Source organism: Nilaparvata lugens, unplaced genomic scaffold, assembly GCF_014356525.2.
Source record: "Nilaparvata lugens isolate BPH unplaced genomic scaffold, ASM1435652v1 scaffold5274, whole genome shotgun sequence".
Taxonomy (NCBI): Eukaryota; Metazoa; Arthropoda; class Insecta; order Hemiptera; family Delphacidae; genus Nilaparvata; species Nilaparvata lugens.
The window spans coordinates 3,476-17,680 of record NW_024091145.1 but is presented as its reverse complement, the minus strand read 5'-3'; the positions used below and the strand labels follow the sequence as shown (position 1 = coordinate 17,680).

The following is a 14,205-nucleotide window of genomic DNA, read 5'->3' as shown; positions in this document are numbered from 1 at the left end:
AGAAACTAGGATATGTGAGAAACAACTGATTCTAAGTGCTGAATAAATTTTTGCATTCTGTAATTCCGTGAATGATGATAGAAATTATTGTAATGTCAACGTACGTATTCTGGTCTCACGTCTGGTAGTTGAATATCATTATAGTAGTAGTGAAAGGGAATATTGAGATTTTAAGGTCAACCCAAGTAAATTAGGAAAATTAGGAAATTATTATGGGAGAATGTTTGAGGAAAATAGGAAATTTTTTTTGATAAGTTTACCTGCATGAATTAGGTATAGACTCAGGTATTTTCTAGATGTGTCGGCCTATTTATAAATTCTAAATTTTATTCAAAATTATCTTATCTATTATCTTTTAAAAAGTGCAGGCACAGACATATTGTGCTACACTTAAATCACCATTTCCGAAAACATTACTGAGTAGAAAAATGTACTGTGATGTCAGCTGGCTTGAACATAACTATCATAAAATTAGATGGGACCAAGGCGACTTAATTTACACTGACGCGCTGCTTGCTTCATATTTGCAAAATTATACCACAATCTATACAAAGGGAAGAGAAAAAACACAGTTTTTGAAAAGGTTACACGACAATGTGCTTACTATGCCGGAGGATATTCAAAAACCAGACTATACAATGTTTGAAAATTCTTGGTGTTTTAGTGTATGCAAAATTCATAACAAATCGTCCAATGGACGGTGTGCACTTTTCAGTGCTTATCATTATTTGACAATCTTGATGTGTAACAAGCAAACAAAGGGAAAAGAAATGGAGAATAGTGCTGCTGCTTCAATGACGATGCCTACAAACAATATGAGTTCATTGAATCGTAATGCTGCTGATATCGATTATACATGCGAAAATAATAGAATGGAAAGTATGAAACATTGTAAGCTGTTAACTAAACAACGAAAACGCAACTATGCCCGACAAGGTTTTATTTGATGGGGAAAGCATTCTGTGTGTTTATTGTGGATTTGATTTGATTTCGCATAAAGCGAGAGTATGCAGTCTGACCTGTAGCAAAAATGTAGGTAGTGGTGGAAGGGAGAAGCGAAAAGCAATAAATTTCACTGTTCTAGTACCACTCATTTAGAGTGGTAAAACCTTCGGTAGCAGCAGATTGAAGAGCTATAATGAATCCACAAACTTGGACTTATGCACCAGAATGTTTAGAAATTAAATTACAAAACTACATTGAATGGTATGATTTGTGTCAAAAAGCAATAGAGACAAAAAACAGTAGTATTGCTAGACAATTGAAAGCAATATTTCTAAATACAGTTAATATTAACTATATCAGTGATTACTTAGCTTATTACAGACCCTTTAGTTGAATGTAAACAAGGTAATAAGAATTGAAGAAGAAATTTTAAGATTGCTCGTATCTGAGGTGAACAGTATAAGAGGAGAAGAAGACGAAAGGGCTACCTGTAAAGAAGAAGAAGAAGTTAGGGTGAACAGCATTTGTGGAGAAGAAAGGAATGCGGCTACCTGTAAAGAAGAAGAAGAAGTTAGGGTGAACAGCGAGAAGAAGAAGGTAGAAAGCGAGAGTGCGTGTAAAGGTGATGTGGCAAAGGGGAGACGGAGTCAACATCATGATGCGGCGGAGGGGAGACGAAGTCAACAGAAGGAATGTGTAAAGGTGAGAGGAGGCACGGCGGAGGGGAGAACGAGTCAACAGAAGGAATGTGTAAAAGTGACAGTGGAAGGAGTCAACAGGAAACGGAATGTGTAAAAGAGGCGGTTGAGTAGCAGTGGGGGACTGTCGGCTTAACAGGTTTGTGTGCGGTCAGTCTTTAACCGACAACACACATTGAAGCAAGCATAGCTTTGTTACTCTTGCACTCGCACGCGCGCGGTAAGCTTTTATTATGGATTATCATCAGAGAAGCAACACCAGCACTGGAAATGATAGACTTTTTAGTATGAAGTCATTCAATTATATTTTGAAAACTGAATATCCAACGGTCTCACTCAAAGATCTTGACCATGATTCGTGGTACCGTGTTGTACACGCTAGATTGGTGAGAACACAGCAGGGACAGCAAATCATAATGAGGTTATACGATCCTGACAGCAATGGTGACTATTATTGCGAAGTTTACTTACCTGAGAAATTTCTGAGTGTATTGAATCTTCAAACACTTGAGGATTTCAACAAACAAAAACTCTATCTGAAGTGTGTACAGCAAGAAGGTAAATCGCCTCTTGTTCTTCTAGAAGAAGAAAGGAATATATGAAATAGAAAAAAAAAAAAAAAAAACAACCCATTCCCATCATTGATTGTGCAATAGGCCTAATGTTGATTAATACTTTGTAATGAATAACTATAGTAGTATGTAGAATAGATTAGCCTATCTATATACATCCTATTATAGTGACATTCAATTAGAGTTTTCTCAATATGGGGATAGCACATTAAAAAAAGCGCCACCATTCCTTTTACAGCATAGTGTAGGGAAAATAACATCTCATGAACAAATATGAAATGTAATTTTTTTCATTCTTCCTGTGGTGGAGGAAAAAAGGAACATAATATGCACTATATTGTTGTGCAATAGGCCTAATGTTGATTAACACTTTGTAATGAATAACTATAGTAGTATGTAGAATAGATTAGCCTATCTATATACATCCTATTATAGTGACATTCAATTAGAGTTTTCTCAATATGGGGAAAGCACATTAAAAAAAGCGCCACCATTCCTTTTACAGCATAGTGTGGGGAAAATAACATCTCATACTTTGACGAACAAATATGAAATGTAATTTTTTTCATTCTTCCTGAGGTGGAGGAAAACAAGGAACATATTATGCATTATATATTGTAGTTTAATTTGCACCAATCTTTGTATTTGCACCACTAGTAGTGTAGTTTGAGAGTTTAGCGCTAGTAGTGTACTTTGAGAGTTTGAGAGTTGAGATATCTGTGATTTTAAAGATTTTAAAGATTTTAAATGTGGGGATATTTTTAATATGCTAATCAGGTTGGCACCACTTAATTGCTGCTGTGAAGCAGGTGTTAGGATGACTGGGGCAGATGTTTTTGACAGTTGCAAACACCTGCTACTAATTAACAAAGATGGCCGTCAGGGGCACTTCCTGGGTAGGGGAACCTCTTCCTATTGGTTGGGGGCGGAGACTTTGGTGGGGGATGACTGGGGCAGATGTTTTTGACAGTTGCAAACACCTGCTACAACAAAGATGGCCGTCGGGGGCACTTCCTGGGTAGGGGAACCTCTTCCTATTGGTTGGGGGCGGGGACTTTGGTGGGGGACAAAATGGCTGACACTAGGGAAGGGGGGTGGAGGGGGAAGGGGGCCGCCATTTTGGCCACGCCCCAGCCAATAGGAAGCGAGGGGGCGTGGCCAAAATGGCGGACACTAGGGAAGGGGGGGTGGAGGGGGAAAAGGGGCGTGGCCAAAATGGTGGACACTGGGCAGGGGGGGTGGAGGGAGGGGGCCACGCCCATCGATTTCTATTGGATATGCAGCTCTCTCAAAACACCACTACTCTTGTCGTGAATGGAATAAACTTCCCAACTCTATTAAATGCATTGAGAGCCGAATGGGTTTCATCCTGTCTTTGAAAAAGTATCTTATAGAGAAAATGACTGAGTCTGTCCAACCCTAGAGCACTGCATGACAAATATTCTAATCTCCCTTCCTTTCCATTCTTCATTCCATTCATTCATCCATTTTCCACATCCCATCTCTATTCTACATAATACATATTCATCTTCCCATCTTAAGATTCTCTGTTCTTTAGTATTGTATATTGTCAATATTACTCAATCAATTTCTAAAATTTCAATTTAAATCCCACTCTATAACGTTTGTTCCATTTATCAAATTTTAATTATCAATGCAATATTGTATTCACTATTACTCACTCTAATTTCATTCATTCATAATTCTAAGATTAAAATAAACTGGTTTTTAACTTATTAAGTAGAGTTTCTTATTTGAACATTACTTGTTATGGGAGTTATAATTCCCAACAGCTCTAATTCATCACAACTCGGTCGTGTGTTAATGGGAAGGATATTTTATATCCTTCTTAGAGAATCGACAATTATTTGTTGAAACACCGCCGATTTATGAAGTTACATCACATTATTATATTATCGTTATTTTAATTGCATTCAATCTTTATTCTCGTTGATTAATAATTTAAGCTTTGTAAAATTCTTTGAATAACTAGCATTATCGTCATTTAATGTAAATTAGTGTATAAGCCAGTAATTATTGTAAAATACATAAATAAAGAAATCTAATCTAATCTTTTTTATTTCTCTTCTTTTTGCAAAGCGCGCGTGAACTGTGCATTAAATATATGGATAATTTATAATTCCTGTGCTCTACTTTCTGCTCTACAACCTGAAACCAATGATCCTTGTATTTAGTAATAGGTGACCACTGAAGGTTTGATGCAGTGCACTCCAAGGCATGCGATGAAGTCGCCTCAATAATACAACAATCTCTATTTGCATTGCATGTTATTAGTGAGCGATTTTAGATTATTTCCAACAATATTATAACATTTCATAACCCTCTTAAGGTAGGTGACCTATCACTTTAGCTGCCATATCTCATTTGATATTTGTTCAATCCTGACAAATAAGTTGTCAATCGATTTGTAATTCAATTTGCTGAAAAACGTAAAACCAACCTTTAATTATATGCAAAATGAACGGGTTTTTGGTTATTTAAGAAATGGAATTTTAGATAGCCGTCATTTTGTTTTATGAATTTGAAAAATTGTCATAATTTTTTTTGTAGCTCTCTCTTGTTTTCATCAATGATTGTGCCATTTCTCATTTTAATGTTCAGCCATTATTGAGAAAAAAATAGTAAGTGAAAATCAAAATGGCGTCAGTATGAGTAACTAAGGACTTCCGCACAGTTTTAAAATGATGTTCGGATATAGTTCGTACCCAAGAACAATGTCCTAGAATATTGGTAGGGAGTTTGGAAACACTCTGCATAAATCTATTTGTCAAAAATCATGAATGCAAGATTTTTTCCAATGTTCTAGGAGAATAAAACCATTTTATAGGAAAATGTCCAAATTTATTACGATTTATACAGTAATTAGTGAAAAACAATGAAACTTCACATAAGTCTAATTACAGAAGATAGATAAGAGCCTAATTTATTTTATAGAAGTCAAGTAGTATAGGGAAAAGGTTACCTTACACTCGACATAAAAATCCTATACGGTATTTCGCTCACCATACTATCCACATATAGCTCTCACATTACAAGATTTCTTATTCTTACGAAACAGCCCTAGTTGTAAGGCCTATAAAATAAAATGTCGAGTTTCACACAAATATCGTTTGACTAACGGATAATCAATGAAGTCGATGGGGTTCGACTACAAACTCTACGGTTTCTAATGTAGCAGCTTCCCAATAATATATCTATGGTCTGCTAAGCAGACAGAGAATAAGATTAGTTCTTGTGGAAGCTTTCACACATTGGTAGACTGCAAATTTGTGAACACTCCCATTAACATAATGTCTACCCAGCTGAACAGAAATTGATAGGAAAGCAGAGCTTTCAGGAATATGTTTCAGTATTTGAATACCCACAAGAAATATAACATAGTATTTTTTACGGATACTGTTAATTTTTAAACTTCTCTCTATATTCGCTATTAATTTGTCTGGAGTCTTTTTTAATGCGGATAATTGACAAAAGAGTCTAAAAGCTTTGACAGTTTATGAATTCTACCAAAGTCACTTCTAGTAGGATAGCATAGCAACAAGCTGGCAACGCTGTAATACCAGGACTGAATTCAGCTGTCAGATGATTGGATGCATGCAATAGGCTCAATAACAGGAGATAACTCTGAGCCAGCAGTGTCACGCCCAAAATTTCTTGTTTGTGTTAGCTCAAAAAATAGATCACAAATTTTATTAAGTGGACAATTATAACCTAATTTCTGGACTCCTTTCTGGAATCTATATGATTCAAAATTTGGGGGAGTTTAAATATAAATAATAAAGAATAAGTGAACTTTTAATAATAAAACTGAAAACATTTGAATTGGAATTTTGTAATAATTGTGTATTTTTGAATCAATAAATGGAATAAATAATACCTGCTGATATTAAGCCGGACTCGGTCATGCAGCGTCCCGATCCTACTCATGTTCGATATTTGTGGGGTTTAAAGGAGTGATGGTATGACGGACATGTATTCTACACATGTTCGTCATACCATCATTCTAGGCCATTTTCATCTGATCTGATCGGAGTGGTATCGTAAAGTTGCATGAAGCCGGGGACACCCTTGTCATGCAGCATTCCGATCTCAATCCGATCAAGTTTAGGCCTCAGCTCTGTGACTACAACAGATCAGCGATTCTTCCAATTTTGTTTGATAGGTTTGAGACCAAATCCTCCATGCATTAACAACATGCACACTTATTTTGTTAGGGAAAGGTTTGAAAGATAATTTTTGACCCCGCAGTTCTGTTCAAGGTAGTAAGGAGGTGAACATACCAAAAGTTCCCACCTCTACCCCATGTTCAAGGTGCTAAGCACCCTGTTCTAAGGGGGTTTGATTGATTATTTGCCTTTATTAGGGCGGAGTTAGTACTCCTGGTCCTCTCGGCCATACAACCTCAAAATGTTATATGGGGGTGGGAGTGTTCAAAGGTATCATTTTCTGGTTTCTCACAAACTATGCATCTTACGGACATGACTATTCCAAATTGAAGCTTATACAGGGTGATTCATAATTATGGTAAAATAATTCAATACGTGATAGTAGAGGTAAAAATAAGAAAAAAAGTTCTAATAAACATATATCCATAAACGCTTCATTAGCGAGCTATACAGAGTGAAAGATTTCGCCCGGAATTCAGTTCCTCTGGTGAATACACCGATGCTGAATTGTTTGGGGACTAGTTTTTGAAAAACTTATGCTGGATTCATATGGGAAAATATCTGAAAAATTGAATAAAACTAGTCTGGAAGCTGTAGTGTGAGTAGTTTTTGAGAAAAAAGTTGAAGTATGCAAAAAAACTAACTAGAAAAACATAGACTTCTACGTTTGATGCCCAATAACTTTCTTCAATGACGAGTAAACAAATAATTTTTCGCAATAAAAATTGTAGAGAATTTAATTCTGAAAAGAATTATGTAAGCTGTGTAAACTAAATTTGAATAAAAGTTGAATAAAATGTATTCTTATGTAGTAAATTACACCATAAAAATTTGTTGTTTTATGAGGAGAGAACTAATGACTCATAGGTTGTAGCTGATTGCAAATAAAACATGGATTTAAATAACAGCTGTTCCATAACAGCTGATTTATTTTGTTTTAAATGAGAAAATATTTAAGAAAAATTATTAGCTGAAAATTATTTTCAGAAATATTTTAGCTCACTGTTGAACAAAACAACAAACTGTAAGTTAGGCCTACTGTGACCGCGCTGTGTTTTTTTGTTTAATCTATTAACCAGTCATTTGTAACCATTTCACTTTGCTTTTGTGTTAAGTGTTAACTTTTTAAAAAATGGCAGGTAATTTTAGACATTATACATACTCCGAATTAGCTGACATGCATTTAATGTATGGAATGGGACACTATACTGAAAATAGTACTGAAGCAAGACGTTTGTATCAAGAGAACTTTCCTAACCGAGTATGTCCAAGCTCAAGGTTTTTTGCCACTATTCATCAACATCTGTCTGAAAAAGGTTATTTGATATCCAAAGAGCACATTTATGCAGGCAGACCCCGATCTACTATGACTGTTGAGTTAGGAGAACAAGTTCTTAATGAAATTTATGAACTTCCAGAGAAGAGCACGAGAGAATTGTCAGTGCAGTTTAATGTCAATCAATCTATTATTTGGAGGATACTAAAAGAGCAACAATTACATCCATACCACCTCCAGAAAGTTCATACTCTATTGCCACGCGACTGTATTCCCCGTGCTGGTATTTGCCGATGGTTTTTAGTAAAATTTGTTAACCCAAACTTTTCAACAAACGTTCTATTTACCGACGAGGCAATCTTTACAAGAACAGCTATCGTTAACGTCCACAACAAACATATTTGGGCAGATGAGAATCCTCATGCCATTAGTCCTAATCTTCCACATCAGTTTTCAGTAAAAATTTGGGCAGGAATCATAGGAGATCATCTACTTCTGTTCGAGCTTCCTCCCAGGCTTGATGGCATAATCTACTTGAACTTTTTGAGAGAGGAGCTATGTATCTCACTTGAACATGTACCTCTTCAGTAGCACCAAAAAATTTGGTTTATGCATGATGGAGCTCCAGCACACTTCAGTGTTGCTGTTCGTGAACACCTGAGTCACAGCTTTCCAAATCAATGGATAGGCCGAGGTAGGCCAGTTCCATGGCCAGCTAGGTCACCAGACTTAAATCCTTTGGATTTTTATCTTTGGGGATACTTGAAAACCTTAGTATACAATACTCCGATTGATACCATTGAAGAACTCCGATTAAGGATTTTGAATGGAATAGAAATTATAAAGCAGACTCCTGGAATATTTGAACGGGTCCGACAATCGATGACAAGACGTCTGAACATATGCATTTAGAACAACGGAGGTCACTTTGAACATCATCTTTAGTCTTTTGGTATAAGTTTAATGTCATTTAGATATGTTACTTCCATATAAAAATAAAACTTCTCATAAAAACCGAATATTCTATTTGCAATCAGCTACAACTTATGAGTTATTAGTTCTCTTCTCATAAAACAGCAAATTTTTGTGGTGTAATGTACTACATAAGAATACATTTTATTCAACTTTTATTTAAATTTAGTTTACACAGCTTACATAATTCTTTTCAGAATTAAATTCTCTACCATTTTTATTACGAAAAATTATTTGTTTACTCGTCATTGAAGAAAGTTATTGGGCATCAAACGTAGAAGTCTATGTTTTTCTAGTTAGATTTTTTGCATATTTCAACTTTTTTCTCAAAAACTACTCACACTACAGCTTCCAGACTAGTTTTATTCAATTTTTCAGATAACACTAAACAACACTAAAGGTGCTACAACAATCGTGGGAAATTCGTCAAATTATGCATTAAATTGAAGAGAATAATATTCTCTCATAGGTTTATATCATTAAGCTCTATAAGTTCATGAATCGCATGGAATTGTTCTAGCGATTTTTAAAAAGTTGTAAGAGCAAAAATAGCAAATAATTGTAGGCAAATGTATTTTTCTTTTAAATGTCACACCTTCAAGAGCGGATTTCTCAAAAACTATAGAATATATAGAAAAAGTTCGCAGATGAATATTGTAGGGAATTATATCAGCTACAATTTTATGTAGAATAGTTATGTCCATGAGATGCATAATTTTCGAGTTATATGCAAGAAACCAGAAAATTGTACCTTCAAGAAAGTTTAAATTGCCCTTCTTCACACAGGGTAGGGGTGAGGACTTTTAAGCCTCAATTCCAAGCCACTTTTCTATTTTTAAGACGGTTGACTTTCAAGCCTTTCAAGTCTGCAATTCTGGTATTTATGTTAACCTCCTTACTACCCTTAACAGAACTGCGGGGTCAAAAATTGTCTTCCAAACTTTCTATAACTTTTTTAGAGTATTCATTGCCTAGACTATAGAGTTTAATGTATCTTTTCTGTTCCGAAAACAAAAACTCAATTGTTATTCATATGTTGTTCAGCCTATATCCTTGAAATAACGTTATTTCTTATTTACTACTGAGAATCACTGGAAGAACTGCTGCTGGAGTCGGTGGACATGACCTCCACGTCTTCGGCGTCTTTGTGATTGCGGGTGTCCATGGCTATGGAGCCCTGGCCTGGCACGGTCATGTGCATCTCACCCGACAGATGCCAAGCGAACTGGTTCTGTTGAGAAGCTGGAGGTTCTGCAAAAATATCAACAAACCACAATATTATCGTAAAATCCTATACTATTAAACGAGCGATTTCTGTTTAAATATATGTTTTTATGTGTGTATGTCACCGGATCTCAAAAACGGCTCTAACGATTCTCACGAAATTTGGAGCAAAGAAGGTTTATGATATAAAAATTAGATTGCTCTAGGTCTCATTTCTGGGAAAACTCGCTGAAGGACATTAAAAGGATAATTCATCCTTGGAAAAACAGCTGAAATTTCCGTCGTCTGTCGATAAATAGAAGTGAGTGAGCGAGTGCGTGTGTAGGAGTGAGACAGAATTATGTTCAGCTGTTGATCTATTGCATTCAATCCGCTGATATCAAGAGAAATATTAGGTATCAGGAACATTAATCGATATGATCAACTTATAAACTATTATATATTATCATTTCCTCTTACGTAATAATTAATTTTCTATGCTTTTGTACTCCAGAGCGAAGCTCGGTATTAATTATAAAAAAGTTGAATTAATTATAATATTAGACAGAAATTAGACACAAGACGCTTGTGCTTGAGGACAAGGCTTTACAAGGGCCATACAGCTAATCAGTGGCAATAGCAGTTAAGTAGTAATAGTGATAATGTATTATTTGTGAATCTTATTGAAATCTGTATTTTAAAGATTTTCCCGGCAGGAGAATCTATTTGAGAAATTCGACGAAAATTTCATATCACTGTTCCTTTGAACAGTTATATTCGAACAGTTCATAATTCACAATGTGAATAATACATAAGCGTAATTTATGGAATGGACTATACTGTAATAGTAAATATTTGGATTCTAGTTGATCCATTTTCTATACAAAAAATTGTGAAAAGAAACATTCAAACTGCTACAAAAACACTAGTAATTACTTGTTTATAGAAAAGGATCTGGACTAAACCTATTAATTAACATTTTGCGATGACGCGATGAATAAGTAATAATTTTAAATTACCTGGTGGATGTCCCGTACGATGGATGTCAGATAGGCTGCCCTGCTGAGCCACCATGTGACCGTTCAGGGGCAAATCGCCAAATCTTCCAAGAAATCCCATACGCATTTCAATATCTGAAATAATAGTCCACTAAATTTTCTCTATTCATAAAATTAGAAAATTGATATTACCTGTCAACGTGAATACAATAGACTTACTCTAGAATCTCTATCCACAGAAATCGTTTCTTTCGTTTATAAATATGAATACTTCGTGGATAGATTAACATTGTGAACTAACTTAGAATTATTGTGTGAAATCTACTGATGAATTCCATAAAATCAGTGAAAGTTTCAAACAACAGTCCTTATTGAGATATTGAACAACCTATGCTGGAACACTTTTTTTGGAGTTTGAATGAGATTTACTTTTTTATGTGAATGAGAATCAGATGGTTCTAATAATTGTTAGAACTTTTGAACAGTCAGTTGTGCGTTCTCCCAGGCGTTCGGCTCGCAAACACGCAGCTGCTATTTTTGACCGCACTGTTCAACTAATTTTCCATGAAGACCTTCAACTTTATCCCTATAAATTAGTTGTTGTTCAAGAATTCACTGAACGCGATTTTGTTGCCCGTCAAAATGCATGTGATATGCTGATTGACAACCTGCCTGAAGACGCGGTCATTATTTTTAGTGACAAGGCTCATTTCCACATGCGATTCGTCAATGCTATTGTTTTTATGGGGTTATTTGAAATCTCTGGTTTATATCGATCGACAACGGACTATAGCACACCTTAAGAACAACATTCACAACATACCGATTGATATACTACAACGAAATTTCAAAAATCGACTTCATCAGTGTATGCGCAATGGGGGTCGCCATTGGTCTGATCTCATTTTCAGACTGCACGGAAAAATTAAGGATATTGTAATCTTATATGAAAAGAGATTAAACAATATCTGAAGTACTTTTGTTTTTATTGCCCTTTCATATAAGTAAGTTTCTCTGGCGCACCTTGTAGTTGTTCACTTCACAAAATTTTCAGACCTTAATTATTTTCACAAAGTAGATTTTTACATTTAGATGCTTCAAAACTAAACATAGAAGAAATATTTCACATTATTATCACTGAAATAGGGAATATTCACATCTGGTTGAATACTTAGCATCTGTGATTTAGAATGCGCGTTCGCCTCCTTAAATGCTAATTTTAATTTGGCGCGGTTCACCTCCTGTGCGATTTCAGCTTTATACTCTAGATACTCTTCAAATTCAAATTTGTTTCCACAACACGTTTCTTTGACAGCTTTTCTCTTTCTTTCCCCTCCATGGTCTTTTCACTCTATAATTGATACCTTACACTTCCCTCAATCATCATTTCTTTCTTTCATTAATTTCATTTCATTAATTCTCATTCTGGTTCATTTTTAATTGTATATTGAATCACAAGGATAATTTTTATTTGAAGTTTAGTTATGAAAGCATAAATTACATCTTTCGATTTTGTATTCATTCATCCGATAGCTACTTATTTAATTTACTAGGAAACATGAGCTATATTCTTTACTTTTGTTTGCTACAATGTGACGATTCAACTCATTCCAGCATACATGCTTCGGCCCATGCATGGAATTATTATGCATATTGTCTTATTTATACTGTAATTACTGTATTTGTTAAATGAATGTATGAATATACTTCTATTGGCAAATGAAGTTTCATGCAAATTGGCTATATACAAATGACAATATGGTGAATCGAAGTCAAACACTTTGACTTGATTTGATTCAACTAAATTGTAATAACAACAATAGTGCTCTCTCATGAACTTATATTTCAATTTAGTATTTTATTTCTATTGGATGTTAATATTTAAATAATAGAATCATTATATATTGTGCATGTATCTCTATTTAACTGTAACACAGTATTTGTATGGCTAGTCCGTGAACAAATAAAATGATTATTTATTTAATAACAACAATAAATTGGAATCTGTACATATCAGTTTCTTCTGCAAAGTTAAAAAATTATCAGCTCAAAATGTGAAGTTATAGCTTGTGTTACAGCTTGATAGTGATACTGCATCTTCATAGTTGCCACGTGATTTCAAATTATATCATAAAAAAAGCTTCCACAATAACATGAATATCATTCTCCAAAAAACACATGAACTATCAGTTTGCTACCTGTGGGATACGGTCTCCTCGGATCTCCAGGCTGCCACGTGAGAGGTGCACACACCGCGTTTGAAGCACTTATTCTGTGGGCAAATTTGATCAGATCTTCAGACGAAACAGGTTTTTTGTTGGCACGACTGATCGACTGCAGTTTTTGTTTGGCTTGGAAAATTGCTGTAGCCTGGAATAACAAATAAGAGTACAATAGATATATTTTTGTTCAAATTCAAGGTGAAGTAGGAAATTAGCAAGAAGAAGAGGAGGATGAGGAGGTGTATATATGACACTTCTATAAAATAAAAATTGAAAGGAAAGCAGTAAATATCATCATTGTTTGGAGTCCTTATATATTTGACGAAATGCTACAATCCAGGTACGTTTGTTATGTTTAACTTTGGTGTCATCCAATAATATTATAACAACAAAAAATTGAAAGGAAAGCAGTAAATATCATCATTGTTTGGAGTCCTTATATATTTGACGAAATGCTTCAATCCAGGAACGTTTGTTATGTTTAACTTTGGTGTCATCCAATAATATTATAACAACAACTTTTAAACTTTTTTCTCTTGTCACGCTCTCACGCTCTCTCAGGAGCGTGTATTTTTTCCTAATTATAACAAAAATATTCCAACTGTTTCAATACATGACTTGTTCATAATTGAATGAGAAAAGAAAAAGTCAAAGACTGAAAAGTGCCTTTCATTTTTTCAGAAATCATCTTTACAGAAATATGCTTCTACATTATACCGCATATTCCCAAATCAAATTTGATGTATGACTAACATAAACTTACAAAAAAATCCTATCCGACTTTCCAAGTTTCAGTATACTTGAAAAGTCTGGAAAAATGCATTGAAAACGCAATAAAAACTAAGAAAGAAGAACTCTCTAGCTCACCACCGCTATTACCTAGGCTGAAGCCGTGAATAGACGTTCAAGATCAGTAGCTCATGAAAATCTTGGAAGACTCACAGTAAATGCAGAAGAATTATCAGGTGTAATTATCAACTTTCGTTTTTAGAAGTTTGTTTCTTCCATTGAACAGGCAACTACTGTCTGTCTATATGTTGATGACGCTAATATTATTTTTTCGGGTAAGTCAGTAAAGGAGGAGGAGCAAACATCAGCCAATGGTCTAGCAGCCATCAATAATTTTCTGAAT

The 14,205-nt window shown here is 34.9% G+C and overlaps 1 protein-coding gene across 1 annotated transcript; it reads right to left on the bottom strand.

Moving 5' to 3' along the window:
- Positions 1–9,386: 9,386 nt before the first annotated feature.
- On the bottom strand, positions 9,387–13,257 carry LOC120355928 (mediator of RNA polymerase II transcription subunit 4-like; the record flags this gene model as incomplete). The annotated part of the gene is made up of 3 exons (XM_039444685.1): positions 9,387–9,901; positions 10,873–10,986; positions 13,050–13,257. Coding segments are annotated over 3 exons (495 nt in total), but the record flags the coding sequence as incomplete, so codon positions are not given.
- Between the last annotated feature and the right edge of the window lie 948 nt (positions 13,258–14,205).